Consider the following 16,144-nt stretch of genomic DNA (forward strand, 5'->3'; position numbering starts at 1 on the left):
TTTGGATCTGTAGGTGTCGCTGATCCGTGCCAAGGGCAGAATGCTGGCCAGAATGTCTCAATTCTTCAGTAAGTGCCATAAGAATTATTTATTCCACCCAAGCAGGGAGGTAAATCCCTGTACGTTCACCCCTGGTAAAGCAGCATTCCCTCAATAACGTACTGAAGTGGTCAGCCTAGAGTAAATGCTCAAGTTTGCAGCAGGGATCAAACCCATAATTTTCTGACATGGGAAGCAAGAGGGTTTTCAACTCACTTGTGGCTGTTAAGTTCTTTACATGACACACCCTAAATAAATAAAAAGCTCTCATTTAAAATGCCATGAAGCAGAAGAATTCACTGCCTGATTAATAATATATGCAAAATATTGCACTTCTGAACCACTGCTTCAATAACCATTAGGATGGAGAATGAATAGAATTCCCCCACCTATCACATCTAATTAGCTACAACAAAGGAATATAGGGTGCAAAAACATCACAAATGTCTTTTCGGATGATACTAGAACTAACAGGCTGTACTCATCAGCAAAGGCTGTACAGGTTAGGGTTTGTTTCTCAAGACGTATGACTGAAGGAGTGACCTAATAGAAGTCTTTAAAAGTCTGAAGTGGTTTGATAGGGATTATGGTGTGTGTGTGGGGGTGTTGGAACATAAATACTGACATAGACCAGTTCAGCCAAGTGGCCTGTTTCTGTGCTGTAAAACTCAACATAATATGGAGCAATGACATTACTCAAAGGGAGGTTTGTTCATTATAAAATAACTGATTCCAAAAATAGGAAGCAAAACAATGGCATTGATTAGGTTGTGGAAGAACTGCATTTTTTTCTAAAAAGGAGGCTCAAATTCAATAAGCTAGAGTAACTGGGCATCACCTCCAAAAATCAATAAAACCATTTATTTTAGTACAATATGCAGCAGATTCATCTGAAAATAATAATCGCTTATTGTCACATGTAGGCATCAAATGAAGTTACTGTGAAAAGCCCCTAGTTGCCACATTCCGGCACCTGTTCGGGGAGGCTGGTATGGGAATTGAACCCGCACTGCTGGCCTTGTTCTGCTTTACAAGCCAGCTATTTAGCCCAGTGTGCTAAACCAGCCCCTATCCGTCCTTGTCCCAGATAGCCGAGAGCGGATATATGCCCATGTGGGGCTGTGCAGTACTGAGTTGGAGAGAACAGGAGGGTTGCAACTTTCATTCCTCATGGGTCGGAGTAAACTGGGACACTGCCAAGCCGAGAGCTCCGAATCCTATCCAGTTTCTCCTCCCACCCACAATAGGGCAGTCCTGCTCACGCACTATGCCAGAGCTCACAAATGCCGAACAGCCACTCAGTGGCAGTGCTGAGGAGCAGAATAGGTAACGGAGGGACACTGGTGCCCTTTGAAACGTATCCCTTGCACAGTCTGTGCCTTTGGGAAACCAGCAAGGGGTACAAAACGTGCTGAAATATTTTACAGTTCAGAGGGATGACTGTATTTAATACAAGGGTGTGGTCAGTATTTACACATGCATCTTACCTCTTCGCCTTGGGAGCCCTCTGCAGGCAGGCAATAGGACAGCACCACTGTGCTAGTAGTTTTAAACACACCAACGTCATACCATTGATTGGGTTCCTTCCTGGCTGTTGGCTTCGGCTGGGTACGAGTAGATGCATCAAGTTTCTGAAGAATCACATTGAAAACATTGGTTACCAGGAAAAGTTCTTGGCTTTAGATTTCCATGGAAGAGTTAGAGAATAAAATAGGGCAAACCAGCAGTGATCAGAAAGAAAATTCTACAGATTAATTCAAAAATGTTTCCAATTAAGGGGCAATTTAGCGTGGCCAATCCGCCTTCCCTGCATATCTTTGGGTTGTGGGGGTGCAAACACCACACGGATTGAACCCGAGTCCTTGGCGCTGTAAGGCAGCAATGTGCCACTGCGCCGCCCTCTCTGCAGACTAATTCTTTTTTTTATTAATAAACATTTTATCGAGGTATTTTTGGTATTGTAACAACAACAAAATAAACAATGTACATGTATCTATAAACATAGTGCAAAAGCCATCTCCCTTCCTTACAGGTCCCACCTTTATTAACCCTCCACCTTTATTAACCCCCTACTCGAAGCTAAACAAACCCCCCCCCACCTTCTGCTGACGGTTAATTTTCCACGAAGAAGTCGACGAACGGTTGCCACCTCCGGGTGAACCCTAACAGTGACCCTCTCAAGGCGAACTTGATTTTCTCCAGACAGAGAAAGCTAGCCATGTCCGATAGCCAGGTCTCTGACTTCGGGGGGCTTTGAGTCCCTCCAAGCTAATAGTATCCGTCTCCGGGCTACCAGGGAAGCAAAGGCCAGAACATCTGCCTCTTTTTCATCCTGGATCTTCAGATTAATTCTGATAAGGGGTGTACATCTGAAATGTTGACCGTATACAGGTACAATACTCAAAAACTGGTTGTCTGAAAACTAGAATTGACTGAAAACTGGAACAAGGTAAGTGGAAGAATGAAGACGGCATTTATCAGGCCAATCCCAGACGACGGCATCAGCCAGAGTTGTTCACAGACAGGTTCTGTGTAATTGTAACATTGCAAAGCAGTTGAGGCCAAAACATTGCACGTTTTCAAGAAGGAATTATATAAAGCTCTTAGGATCAAAAGATATGGTGGGGTTTGGTTTTGGGGGTGGGGAGGAGAGCGCTGACTATGTTGGATATCAGCCATGATCATAACGAATGAGGGAAGGAGGCACGAATGGCTGAATGGCCTTCTCGCTTCTATTTTCTATGCTTTAGTCTCCTGGTCCTCCCTATTCTCTGACACAAAGCTGCCTGCTCCACTGATGGGATAGAGTTAGCGATCCTCTCTGCTCTTCAGATTGCAACATCACCAGCCACAGAAAGGAGGACCAGTAATCAGTGGTTTCTCTCTTTCCCCATGAAGCCTGCATGAAGGAGTTGGTCTGCAATTCAAAATCCAGGAAAATCAAAAATCCGGCAAATCTAGCATGGTGTGCAGAGTCAGGAAAGTGGAGGAATTTGGACAAAGAACTTGCAATTTTAAGGGTGCTGGTAGATCTGCTGTCCATTTCCAGAAATTTGTTTTTAAAAGATACGAGGGACACAACTATCGGCTGCAAGTTTCTCTCCTATGGCAACAATTTGAATATGTTTTGCACTTTAAAATTATTTTTAGTGTACCCAATTATTTTTTTCCAATTAAGGGGCAATTTAGCATGGCCAAATCACCTAGCCTGCACACCTTTGGGTTGTGGGGATGAAAGCCACGCAGACACGGGGAGAACGTCCGTCCACACTGACAGAGACCCAGAGCCGGGATTCGAACCCGGGTCCTCAATGCTGTAGTCCCAGTGCTAACCACTGCGCCACGTGCTGTCCTTTATTTTGCACTTTTAACTTTAAACAATATCCTGCGGCCGTATATATCTTCTCTGGAGTTTTCGGAACAATGCACACTGTACTTTCTGGACTCTACACTACGATTATACCAGCCAGGATATTACCTGCCCACTCCATCGTATTACCTAGTCACGTTTCATTTGCTTTATTGATCTATTCATAGTCAACTTTCCAGGTAAGAACAATATAAAGACATTTGCGTCACTCTCAGGTAACTTGGTAATGGTTGCTGTGGGATACAATTCTATTCCAATTGCTGTCAAAGCTCAGACAGGCAGAAACATTATATTGTATTCTATCTTATGCTCTGTGGTTTCTGGCACAGAGATCAAACCTCAGCAGAATATTTCAATTGTGATCGTGACTTTGTCATTATGTGGTCAGCCCTCAGTTCTCTAAATGCTGTTCTGCGAAATTAAAGTCAGGATGAATTTTGAGCCTCACCATACTAAGGTGCTACTCAAGTGGTGAAATAAACTATCTATTGCCATAAATCATCCTTATAGTATTAGCCACACAGAATCTTTAACAAGTGAAATTATGCGCCCATTTATTTAGGAAAATATGCCAACATTATCTCCAGTAACATGACATAAAGAAAGATATTGAGCCGGCTGAGTACGTCATAGTGTGGCTGAGGGACAGCGTTGTATATCAGTCAGCAGAACTGCTTGTTCTTTGAGTGGTCAAAGGACTTGACCCACTGGAGCAGGTGAACAGTCAGGATTCTAGTTTACCCAGAGGACGGGTGAAAAACAAAATCTCCTTGACCAAAGCAGGAATTATGTACTGTTCCACACACAATGACTGCTACAATTCAATAGCAATTCTTTGTGTGAACCACTTCAGGTTGCATCTGTTTTAAAATCTCTCCATCAATCAACATCACTGGTCAATCGATCCTTGGGGGCTGTGGGATCTTGCTATGCACACACGGACTTCCAGATCTACCTTTAAGTTACTCACTCTATTTCAAAGTATTTTGTAGCGCGTTAAGTGTTTATCATTTATTGTTTGGGGAGTGAGGCAGAACAAGGGGAAAAGAATTTGATAAGCTGCTACTTAACAAAGAACAAAGAATAGTACAGCACAGGAACAGGCCCTTCAAGTCCGTGCCAACCATGCTGCCCAACTGAACTACAATCTTCTACACTTCCTGGGTCCGTATCCCTCTATTCCCATCCTATTCATGTATTTATCAAGATGCCCCTTAAATGTCACTATTGTCCCTGCTTCCACCACCTCCTCCGGCAGTGAGTTCCAGGCACCCACTACCCTCTGTGTAAAAAACTTGCCTCATACATGTACTCTAAACCTGGCCCCTCGCACCTTAAACCTATGCCCCCTAGTAATTGACCCCTCTACCCTGGGGAAAAGCCTCCGAATATCCACTCTGTCTATGCCCCTCATAATTTTGTAGACCTCTATCAGGTCGCCCCTCAACCTCCGTCATTCTAGTGAGAACAAACCGAGTTTATTCAACCGCTCCTTGCAGCTAATGCCCCCCATACCAGGCAACATCCTGGTAAATCTCTTCTGCACCCTCTCTAAATCCTCCACATCCTTCTGGTAGTGTGGTGACCAGAATTGAACGCTATACTCCAAGTGTGGCCTAACTAAGGTTCTATATAGCTGCAACATGACTTACCAATTCTTATACTCAATGCCCCGGTCAATGAAGGCAAGCATGCCATATGCCTTCTTGACTACCTTCTCCACCTGTGTTGCCCCTTTCTTTGTTTTTATAAATGTTTTTATTCTCCATTTTCCTCCAAAATTTACACCCCACCCACAAACAGTAAACAGTAACAAATACAAAATCAATCCCCTTAACAATAACAACAATCCCATCCTCCCACCACCGCAAACAACAGCCCACCTGTCAATATCTGCATCCTATAAAACAAACCCTCCCACGGTGGAAACAAAAAGCAAAGGAAAAAAAGGAGTCCAGGACTGTCCATGGTCACCATGGTCCCCTCCCCCCCCACCCACACTCAACGCCATCCAACCTCTGAAAGAGTGCTGTGCATGATACCCAAGGGTCTCCCCCCCCCCCCACAAACTCCTCCCGTCCACTACCTCTTGTAAAACTCCTTCCCCCAACCTCGGTTCCTTCCCTCCAACTTTCCACCCAGGCTAGACCACTCAGACCCTGTTCTGCTAGGCACTGATGGCCGCAACCCCTCCCCCCACCTCACTCCCGTTCACTGGCCGGCTTAGACCGGCTAGCGTGGAGGCCCCCGCCCGGGTCCCTTTCCCCCTTGCCCGAACCTAGGAAAGCCCAAAAATCTCCCCTTTTAAAAAAAATAAATTTAGATTTCCCAATTATTTTTTCCAATTAAGGGGCAATTTAGCGTGGCCAACCCACCTACTCTGCACATCTTTGGGTTGTGGGGGCGAAACCCACGCAGAGACGGGGAGAATGTACAAACTCCACACGGACAGTGACCCAGAGCCGGGATCGAACCTGGGACCTCAGCGCCGTGAGGCAGCTGTGCTAACCACTAGGCCACCATGCTGCCCTCAAAAATCCCCCTTTTAGCGCACAAACCCCACATATCCACCTACACCCCAAAGAGCCCTCACTTCGAGTGAAAGTCCCATCACTTCCCTTGTCCAAATATATACAACACCAGCTCCTTTAGCCCATACACCCGCACGCAGTGAAACAAACAAACAAAAAAGAAAATACAGTCATGAGGTTACATCGGCACATGGCCATTTCTCAATTTCTCAGTTCTGCCAGTCTTTCTGCCTTCGCAAACTCCTCCGCTGCCTCCGCCGTTTCAAAACAAAAGTCCTTGAGCTTGTAAGTCACCCTTAGCTTCGCTGGATATACAATGCCGCACTGCACTTTGCTGATGTACAGTGCCCACTTCACCCGGTTGAAAGCAGCCCACCTCCTTGCCAGCTCCACCGTAAAGGCCTGGTATACACATATACCAGCTCCAGCCCACTGCACCACCCGCTTCTGCTTGGCCCAGCACAGGACCTTCTCCTTCACACTGTACCTACGGAAGCACAGAGTCACTACCCTTGGCGGCTCACTCGCCTTTGGTACAGGCCTCCACGACCGATGAGCCCGATCCAGTTCATATCGGGAGGGATCCTCCCCCTCCCCCATTAGTTCCGCAAGCATCGCAGCAAAATACTCAGTCGGCCTCGGCCCTTCAACTCCTTCGGGCAGCCCCACAATCCTCAAATTCTGTCGCCTGGACCTGTTTTCCAGGTCTTCCATTTTCCCTCGCAGATCCTTGTTAATCTTGATAACCTTCCGCGTCTCCTTCTCCATCGACCTAAGTTGATCACCATGCTGCAATAATGTCTCCTCCACTTCCTTCAGCGCCTCCCCTTGCTCCCGCACCTCCGCCACTGCACGCGCCACCGCCGTCGTCACCGGGGAAATCGCCTCCTCCACCAGCACACTCAAAACCTCCCTCATCTCCTTCCTCATTGTCTCCATGTATTTTGTAAATTGCCTTTCGAATTCCGCAGCCATCACCGTAGTTATTTCTTCAGCCGTAAGCAATTCGGCCTCCCCTGATGCTCCAGCCTCCATTTTCCTTGCTGACCCCGTGGTGACCTTTCTACTCCCCAACGAACTTTCAGCTGTTTTAACAGCCGTCTTCTTTCTGGACCTCGACATATCCCTTCCCTGTACTTTCTCCTGGCCTTCACCGCCCTCGCTGCCCCTAGGACCGGGCGTCAATCCCCGACAATGCCGTTCCCGAACGGGAGCCCTCCAACGCGCGGCTGCCTCCCGCCCGCTGTCACCGGATGTCAGCCGTCACTGCTTCTTCAATGGCCTTTGTGAGATCTTTTCACAGTTGTTCCCTCTGCTGCTAGAATTCAGCTTTCATAAAGGCCCTCAAGTCAGCTTGAGGCCTTTAAGCTCGCCCTTCCCCCACCTGCATGCTGGAAGAGGCTTTTGTCTCTGCTGTAGCTTCAGCCAAATCTTTCACTGTTTCTGCGGGTCAGGTAACCAAGAAACATACCATTCCTGGGGGAAAGTACTCCTCCAACATTCACCTACGCCTTTTCATCAAAATTCCACCCCATATTGCTTAAAAAAAGAGCTCTTTTCTGTAACCGTGGGCAGGAGCTGCCTTGTGTGTGACCACTTACTCCATGGTGCACACCGGAACGCGTTGCCCCTTTCAGTGACCTGTGGACCTGTACACCTAAATCTCTCTGACTTTCAATACTCTTGAGGGTTCTACCATTCACTGTATATTCTCTACCTGCATTAGACCTTCCAAAATGCATTACCTCACATTTGTCCGGATTAAACTCCATCTGCCATCTCTCCACCCAAGTCTCCAAACGATCTAAATCCTGCTGTATCCTCGGACAGTCCTCATCGCTATCCGCAATTCCACCAACCTTTGTGTCGTCTGCAAACTTACTAATCAGACCAGTTACATTTTCCTCCAAATCATTTATATATACTGCGAACAGCAACGGTCCCAGCACTGATCCCTGCGGAACACCACTAGTCACAGCCCTCCAATTAGAAAAGCACCCTTCCATTGCTACTCTCTGCCTTCTATGACCTAGCCAGTTCTATATCCACCTTGCCAGCTCACTCCTGATCCCTTGTGACTTCATCTTTTGTACCAGTCTACCATGAGGGACCTTGTCAAAGGCCTTACTGAAGTCCATATAGACAATATCCACTGCCCTACCTGCATCAATCATCTTTGTGACCTCTTCGAAAAACTCTATCAATATAGTGAGACACGACCTCCCCTTCACAAAACCATTCTGCCTCTCACTAATACGTCCATTTGCTTCCAAATGGGAGTAGATTCTGTCTCGAAGAATTCTCTCCAGTAATTTCCCTACCACTAGGGAAATGGTAGTGGTTTCACTACACTTCCTGGGTCCGTATCCCTCTATTCCCATCCTATTCGTCTATTTATCAAGATGCCCCTTAAATGTCATTATCGTCCCTGCTTCCACCACCTCCTCTGGCAGCGAGTTCCAGGCACCCACTACCCTCTGTGTAAAAAAACTTGCCTCGTACATCTACTCTAAATCTTGCCCCTCGCACCTTAAACGCAAGGCTCACTGGCCTGTAGTTCCCTGGATTATCCTTGCTACCCTTCTTAAACAAAGGAACAACATTGGCTATTCTCCAGTCCTCCAGGACATCACCTGAAGACAGTGAGGATCCAAAGATTTTTGTCACGGCCCCAGCAATTTCCTCTCTAGCCTCCTTCAGTATTCTGGGGTAGATCCCATCAGGCCCTGGGGTACCTTAATATTTTTCAAGACGCCCAACACCTCGTCTTTTTGGATCTCAATGTGATCCAGGCTATCTACACCCCCTTCTCCAGACTCAACATCCACCAATTCCTTTTCTTTGGTGAATACTGGTGCAAAGTATTCATTTAGTACCTCGCCCATTTCCTCTGGCCCCACACTGAGATTCCCTTGCCTATCCTTCAGTGGGCCAACCCTTTCCCTGGCTATCCTCTTGCTTTTTATGTACGTGTAAAAAAACCTTGGGATTTTCCTTAACCCTATTTGCCAATGACCTTTCGTGACCCCTTCTAGCCCTCCTGACTCCTTGCTTAAGTTCCTTCCTACTTTCCTTATATTCCACACAGGCTTCGTCTGTTCCCAGCCTTCTAGCCCTGACAAATGCCTCCTTTTTCTTTTTGACGAGGCCTACAATATCTCTCGTTATCCAAGGTTCCTGAAATTTGCCATATTTATCCTTCTTCCTCACAGGAACATGCCGGTCCTGAATTCCTTTCAACTGACACTTCAAAGCCTCCCATATGTCAGATGTTGATTTACCCTCAAACATCCGCCCCCAATCTAGGTTCTTCAGTTCCCGCCTAATATTGTTATAATTAGCCTTCCCTCAATTTAGCACATTCACCCTAGGACCACTCTTATCCTTGTCCACCAACACTTTAAAACTTACTGAATTGTGGTCACTGTTCCCAAAATGCTCCCCTACTGAAACTTCTACCACCTGGCCGGACTCATTCGCCAATACCAGGTCCAGTACAGCCCCTTCCCTAGTTGGGACTGTCTAGATATTGTTTTCAGAAGCCCTCCTGGATGCTCCTTACAAACTCTGCCCCGTTTACGCCCCTAACACGAAGTGAGTCCCAGTCAATATTGGGGAAATTGAAGTCTCCCATCACAACAACGATGATATTTTCACTCTTTTCCAAAATCTGTCTCCCTATCTGCTCCTCTATCTCCCGCTGGCTGTTGGGAGGCCTGTAGTAAACCCCCAACATTGTGACTGCCCCCTTCTTATTCCTGATCTCTACCCATATAGCCTCACTGCCCTCTGTGGTGTCCTCCCGTAGTACAGGTGTGATATTCTCCCTAACCAGTAGCGTAACTCCACCACCCCTTTTACATCCCCCTCTATCCTGCCTGAAACATCTAAATCCTGGAACGTTTAGCTGCTAATCCTGTCCTTCCCTCAATCAGGTCTCTGTAATGGCAACAACATCATAGTTCCAAGTACTAATCCAAGCTCTAAATTCATCTGCCTTACCCGTAATACTTCTTGCATTAAAACATATGCACTTCAGGCCACCAGACCCGCTGTGTTCAGCAACATCTCCCTGTCTGCTCTGCCTCAGAGCCATGCTGGCCCTATTCCCTAGTTCTCCCTCAATGCTTTCACCTTCTGACCTACTGTTCTGGTGCCCACCCCCTGCCATACTAGTTTAAACCCTCCCGTGTGACACTCGCGACCAGGATATTTATGCCTCTCCAGTTTAGATGCAACCCGTCCTTCTTATACAGGTCACACCTGCCCCGGAAGAGCTCCCAGTGGTCCAGATAACGTAAACGCTCCCCCCTACACGAGCTGTTTAGCCACGTGTTTAGATGCTCTATCTTCCTATTTCTAGCCTCACTGGCACATGGCACAGGGAGTAATCCTGAGATTACAACCATAGAGGTCCTGTCTTTTAACTTTCTGCCTAGCTCCCATAACTCCTGCTGCAGGACCTCATGCCCCTTCCTGCCTATTTCGTTAGTACCAATATGTACAACGACCTCTGCCTGTTTGCCCTCCCCCTTCCAGAGACATCCTGGACCCTGGCACCAGGGAGGCAGATACCATCCTGGAGTCTCTTTCATGTCCACAGAAACGTCTATCTGTGCCCCTGACTATAGAGTCCCCTATGACTATTGCTCTTCTGCGCTTTGACCTTCCCTGCTGGACATCAGAGCCAGCCGTGGTGCCACTGCTCTGGCTGCTGCTGTTTTCCCCTGATAGGCTTTCTCTCTTCCCCCCCCGACAGTATCCAAAGGGGTATACCAGTTAGAGAAGGGGACAACCACAGGGGATTCCTGCACTGACTGCCTGCCCTTTCTGGTGGTCACCCATTTCTCTGCCTGCACCTTGGGTGTGACCACATCTATGTAACTGCTATCTATGACGCTTTCCGCCACCTGCATGCTCCTAAGTGCATCCAACTGCTGCTCCAACCGAACCATGCGGTCTGTGAGGAGCTCCAGTTGGGTGCACTTTCTGCAGATGAAGCCATCCGGGAAGAAGAATGAAGAAAGTCTTAATTAAATCACATTGATACAAACAGCCCAACCTCAAATTTATTCTAGTTTTAAAATCTCTCCATCAATCAACATCACTGTCAATCGATCCTGGGGGACTGTGGGATCTTGCTATGCACACACGGACTTCCAGATCTGCCTTTTTATACCTAACTTCAAGGACATCTTTTCAAACTCATTTGTCTCTTTTGTACAATACTAGTTTTAGGTAGACTTTGGATTGTTCATTTACATGGCAGCTTTTGTGCATGAGTACCCTTGAGGAAAGAGGGATTTTGGGGAAATGTAACACCCTCTTAATATGGAGACCCAGTATATCAAGACATCCTGAGTAAGGACCATCAGAAGGAGCAAAGTTACTCAGCTACAGCTCATCTATGTTACATCCCATGCAATACCAATAGGCCACTGATTAGGAGGATTTCAGTATAACGTAGAATTTGAGTTGTCTTTCTATTGCAGACCCTACAGGTATTGGATGGAGACTGAAGTACCATTTGAATCAGTTGAAGGAGGAGATGTTCATCTCATCAATCTGTTCTTGGTCAGAGAGTCTATGTCCCAGAGACAAAAAGCCAATCTCTTATACAGGATTCCTAACAACATTAAGTTCCGAGATGTTTTCACATTGTATTAAGGCACTGCATTATTTGTGAAAATAATTCTGCTTTCATTTTGCTCATCTTGAAATGTCCAAGATTGCTGTAAAAAAACAACCAATAATTGACAAGGGAGGCAACAAAATCAAACTGCCTGTCCTTACAGGACTTACCGATACAGGAAGGCCAATTCCATTGGCCACTTGGGCTAAAGCAGTGGCTGCCTGCAGTTTCATTGGACTAGAGATTTGGTTAGCTGATGATGTCAAGAGGGAAGTGTATGGTGCCAAACCTGTTATAAAAGAAAATCAATGGTCAGTTTTGCCTTGGAATTCCCCCTCACATACAGTTTGTAATTCCAAGCCCCTACATTTGGGTGTCCTTTTAGCATTCTCACGCTACAATCGAATGGAAATTCAGCTCCGATTTCAAGAAAACATTTGTCTCTCATGGAGTCTGCATACATTATGCTAACTGGTCACATTTCTACCAAGTGCAGTAAGTTGAAGACAGGGGTTGAGGAGTAAGTCAAGCACTAGTAATTAGGCGATGTCCAAGCTATAAACTGGAGAGGAGGGCGGGGAATAAGTAAGTTACATTCAGGAAAAGGATCACAGTAGCCAAGGAGGGTTGGACAGAATGAAGCAAATGTTTAGACTAATTAGTCAGGAAAGGAAGGAAGGAAAGGAGACAGGGTTCTCAAAACAATTACTTTCTTTTACTTATTCTTTCACAGGATGTGGCAGTACTGGCCAGGCCTGCATTTATTGCCCACCCCTAATTGCCCTGCAGAAGGTGGTGGTGTGCCCACTGGAATCCTGTTGCATTAAATTTACATATTTTGAAAATATACTTTTATATAAGCAATAGTTTCCTTCTGTACGTGGTCATTGGTAACATTTGTTTGCACCTTAAAAAGTAACAGGGACAGTCAAAATCCAGTTGGATGCTCTAATGGAGTTTTTCAAACTTTTCTTCCCGAGACCCACCTCTGCCAACTGGCCAACCTTCGGGACCCACGCCATGTTCAGTTACCTTTAATGTGACAGGTGAGTCTGTTTGACCCTCACGATCTCACTCCAATCAGGTTCACAGGGTGAGCGGGCAATATGCATATCAGGTGTGAAAGAGAAAATGCTGGAAAATCTCAGCATGTCTGGCAGCATCTGTAGGGACAGAAAAGAGCTAACGTTTCGAGTCCGATGACTCTTTGTCAAAGCTAACAGACAGAGAAAGTGGGAAATATACTGTGGAGTGAGAATGAAAGATGGGTCATAGCCACAGAAACCCAGGGAAATCGGGTGCTAATGGCCACAGAAACCAAGGGGAACGAGTGCTAATGGTAGTCGCCTTTTTCTGTCTGTTAGCTTTGACAAAGAGTCATCGGACTCGAAACATTAGCTCTTTCCTCTCCGTACAGATGCTGCCAAAGCTGCTGAGATTTTCCAGCATTTTCTCTTTCGTTTCAGATTCCAGCATCCGCAGTAATTTGCTTTTATCCAGTGCATATCAGGTGCAGTCTTCACCTTTGAGAATGAAAATTCCCACCTCGCATTTAGGCTATTGTCATCATGTCCAATAGCAACAAAGGGCGGGATCTACTGGTAATGTTGCACCAGAAAAGCAGCAAGGCGCGGCGCAACACGACTGGTAGATGCCGTGAGATCCCACTTCCGGGATCTACCCGACTCGCCATGCCTTGCAAGATCTAACGTGATCTCGTGAGACGTTGCAACGTGAATCCCTCCCATTTTGGGACGGATCGCTTTTTGGCAAATCTGCATAGAGAGACAGCTGGTCTTATTCCAATATATATTCCAGAGATCTAATCAAGGTGTGGAACCACACTCCCTCGCCTTGGAGACCTTAGGCGAGTGCCCGTTCAGTACTGGTCTCCTACAAACTGGGACCAGATAGAACAGCACTTGTGGAGGTCTCCCAGGGGATTGGAGGCTTCCAGGTGCATGCCGTCTGGCACAGGCACCCTGGCAGTGCCACCTTGGTGACAGCCTGGCACTACCAGTGGCAGGGGCACTGCCAGGGTGCCAGGCTGGCAATTTTTCTTTTAAAAAATAAATAAATTTAGAGTACCCAATAATTTTTTCCAATTTAGAATGGCCAATCTACCTATCCTGCACATCTTTGGGTTGTGGGGGTGAAACCCACGCAGACACGGGGAGAATGTGCAAACTCCACACGGACAATGACCCAGGGCCGGGATTCGAACCCAGGTCCTCAGCGCCGTAGGCAGCAATGCTAACTACTGTGCCACCGTGCTGCCCTCAGGCTGGCAATTTTTGCACGGCATGACTGAGTCAGGTTATGTTCAGTGCGGGTGTGGGGTGGGGAACCTCCGTATGATGAGTTGGGGCTTGGGAGGGGGGGTTTCAGGGGTAGCGTCAGGGGCTCAAGAGATCGGGAAAATGGCACCCTGATCTCTTGCTGTTCTCGGAGTTCCGGTGAGCCAAGCTCCTCAGTGTAGAAAATGGGCCAAGTCCGGCTTTGTCAGGCGGTTCCCCGCTGAGGCCCCCGATCTACCCTGATGGCCATTAGATAGCAAGCTGTTTTTCGGTGCTCCGATGCCTGGAAACACCCGGCTAATCTTGTGTGCTACAGGACTCTGTCCCCTTTTAGGTAGATCAAGCCCAAACTGCTTGTTTTACTCAGCACTGGATATTCCTGGGGGCTGTTAATCCAAAATGCTGACAGCCTCATGGATTCGTGCTGTGTTTTTAACATGCTACAGGTCAGGTGCGGCAGCTCAGTCTCCATATTAGATGTCAGCTGTAAAGTTAATAACGGATTCAGGTCTCAAGCTCAAAGGAATTTTTCACCAACCACTTCTCTTTCAAAATCTGAAACAACTTCTCTGGAAAATAACAAAAACTGTTGAGCAGCCTGATATGACTGAATAAGGCTCGTCAGTCTACTGACCATTCCCTTACTAACAGATTCTGATGAGATCCTGGCCAATAGGTACACTGCCTTTAGTGTTCCTGACACACCAAAAGCACGTATGTATAGAGTGTTTGGTGCTCATGTATGTATAGGGGGCACTAACCTACTCAGAGCTGCCTCTTATGGTCGGAGACTGTACTGCTGATTATGCAACAGTTCTCTAGTTCAATGCCTGTGTTAGCTGATGGGGGCAGCGAGAAGCAATTAATGTCAGGTGATCTTTGGGGGAAACCGCAATGCTTTTTACACCCACCCTTGACCACCAGCGGGTCACAACCTGCTCTAATGGGAAGAGGACACAAGACTTGATGAATCTTTCTAACAAGTACAATCTGCTTTGTTGTCTGTGGGATATTATTGGTTTAGAAAAGCTTTTTCACTGCACTCCAAAAACTAAAAGCACTTTTGAGGCATTTCAACAATCAGATTGGGAAAATGTAAGAATTTAATTAATGAAAAATGAAAATCGCTTATTGTCACGAGTAGGCTTCAATTAAGTTACTGTGAAAAGCCACATTCCGGCGCCTGTCCGGGGAGGCTGGTACGGGAATCGAACCGTGCTGCTGGCCTGCTTGGTCTGCTTTAAAAGCCAGCGATTTAGCCGAGTGATCTAAACCAACCCCTAATTTAGTGTACCTTGGAAATAATGCAACTCTGGTGCAGTATAAAAGGTTTTTATTTATTTACTGTACTATTGCACATATGAGTCACCCTTGTATTTTGACTATACGCCAGGTTAAAATATCTATAGTCAGTAATGTGTATGCAGTCAATATCTCACTTGTTGTCTCTTGCAAAAGAAAATGTGGTACTTATCTGTGAGTTAATACACTACTTTGGAATGCTCGGCTATCCAATCAATGGGAGTTTCCTATCCACTGCTGTTAATACTGCAGTATCATATGCTGGACTAACAATCGAAAAGTCACACGGTCACATTGCACCATGGCATTTTGTGAAACTGCATTGCCAGCTGACATTGGGTGGAAAAAAGTGACCGTGGAAGCTACTAGGTTGTAATAATAACCCAACTAGTTCACCGGTGTGCAGCTGGGAAGCTGCCATATCTGCCTAGTCTGGCCGATATTGGACTCCTGATCCACATTACGTGGCCAGATCAAAGCTCTAGCAAGCCATTTGGTGAAACAACAGCTACAAAATGTCACTGTGCCTTTCTTGTGAAGGTGCACCGCCATCACTCACATCCTCGAAACAACTGGTTTAAACAACTGGCATTCATCACAATAAAATGTCCCAAGGCATAGCACAGGAGTATAAATCTCACATAATTTGACAACTGAGCTATGTGAGGAGGTATTAGAACAGATCACCAAAAGCTTGGTCAAAGAGGTTTAAAGAAGTATATTAAAGGTAGAGAGGGAGTTGGCGTCACAAGTGAATTTCATCATTTAGATTCGAAATGATTCAAGGCATGACCATGGACGGTGAAGCAATGAAAAAAAAAATCGGGGACTCTGAAAAGACAAGGGTTGTAGGATTGGGGGAGATTTCAAAGTTGGATGAAGGTGGGAGGCCATGAAGGGATTTGAAAAGATGAACAAGAATTTTAAAACTGGACTAGAGCCAATGAAATCAGTGAACACAGTTGACAAGTTA

At 46.3% G+C, this 16,144-nt stretch overlaps 1 protein-coding gene across 1 annotated transcript in view; it reads right to left on the bottom strand.

Moving 5' to 3' along the window:
* LOC119973732 (host cell factor 1-like) overlaps nt 1-16,144 on the bottom strand; it is a 116,181-nt gene that overhangs the window by 14,626 nt on the left and 85,411 nt on the right. Inside the window, exons 21-22 of the mRNA XM_038812140.1 lie at nt 11,743-11,861; nt 1,527-1,670 (exon numbers count right to left, since the gene is read on the bottom strand). Coding sequence (XP_038668068.1) covers nt 1,527-1,670; nt 11,743-11,861 — 263 coding nt within the window. The remainder of the gene's footprint in view (nt 1-1,526; nt 1,671-11,742; nt 11,862-16,144) is intronic.

Source organism: Scyliorhinus canicula, chromosome 11, assembly GCF_902713615.1.
Source record: "Scyliorhinus canicula chromosome 11, sScyCan1.1, whole genome shotgun sequence".
In the NCBI taxonomy this organism is placed as follows: Eukaryota; Metazoa; Chordata; class Chondrichthyes; order Carcharhiniformes; family Scyliorhinidae; genus Scyliorhinus; species Scyliorhinus canicula.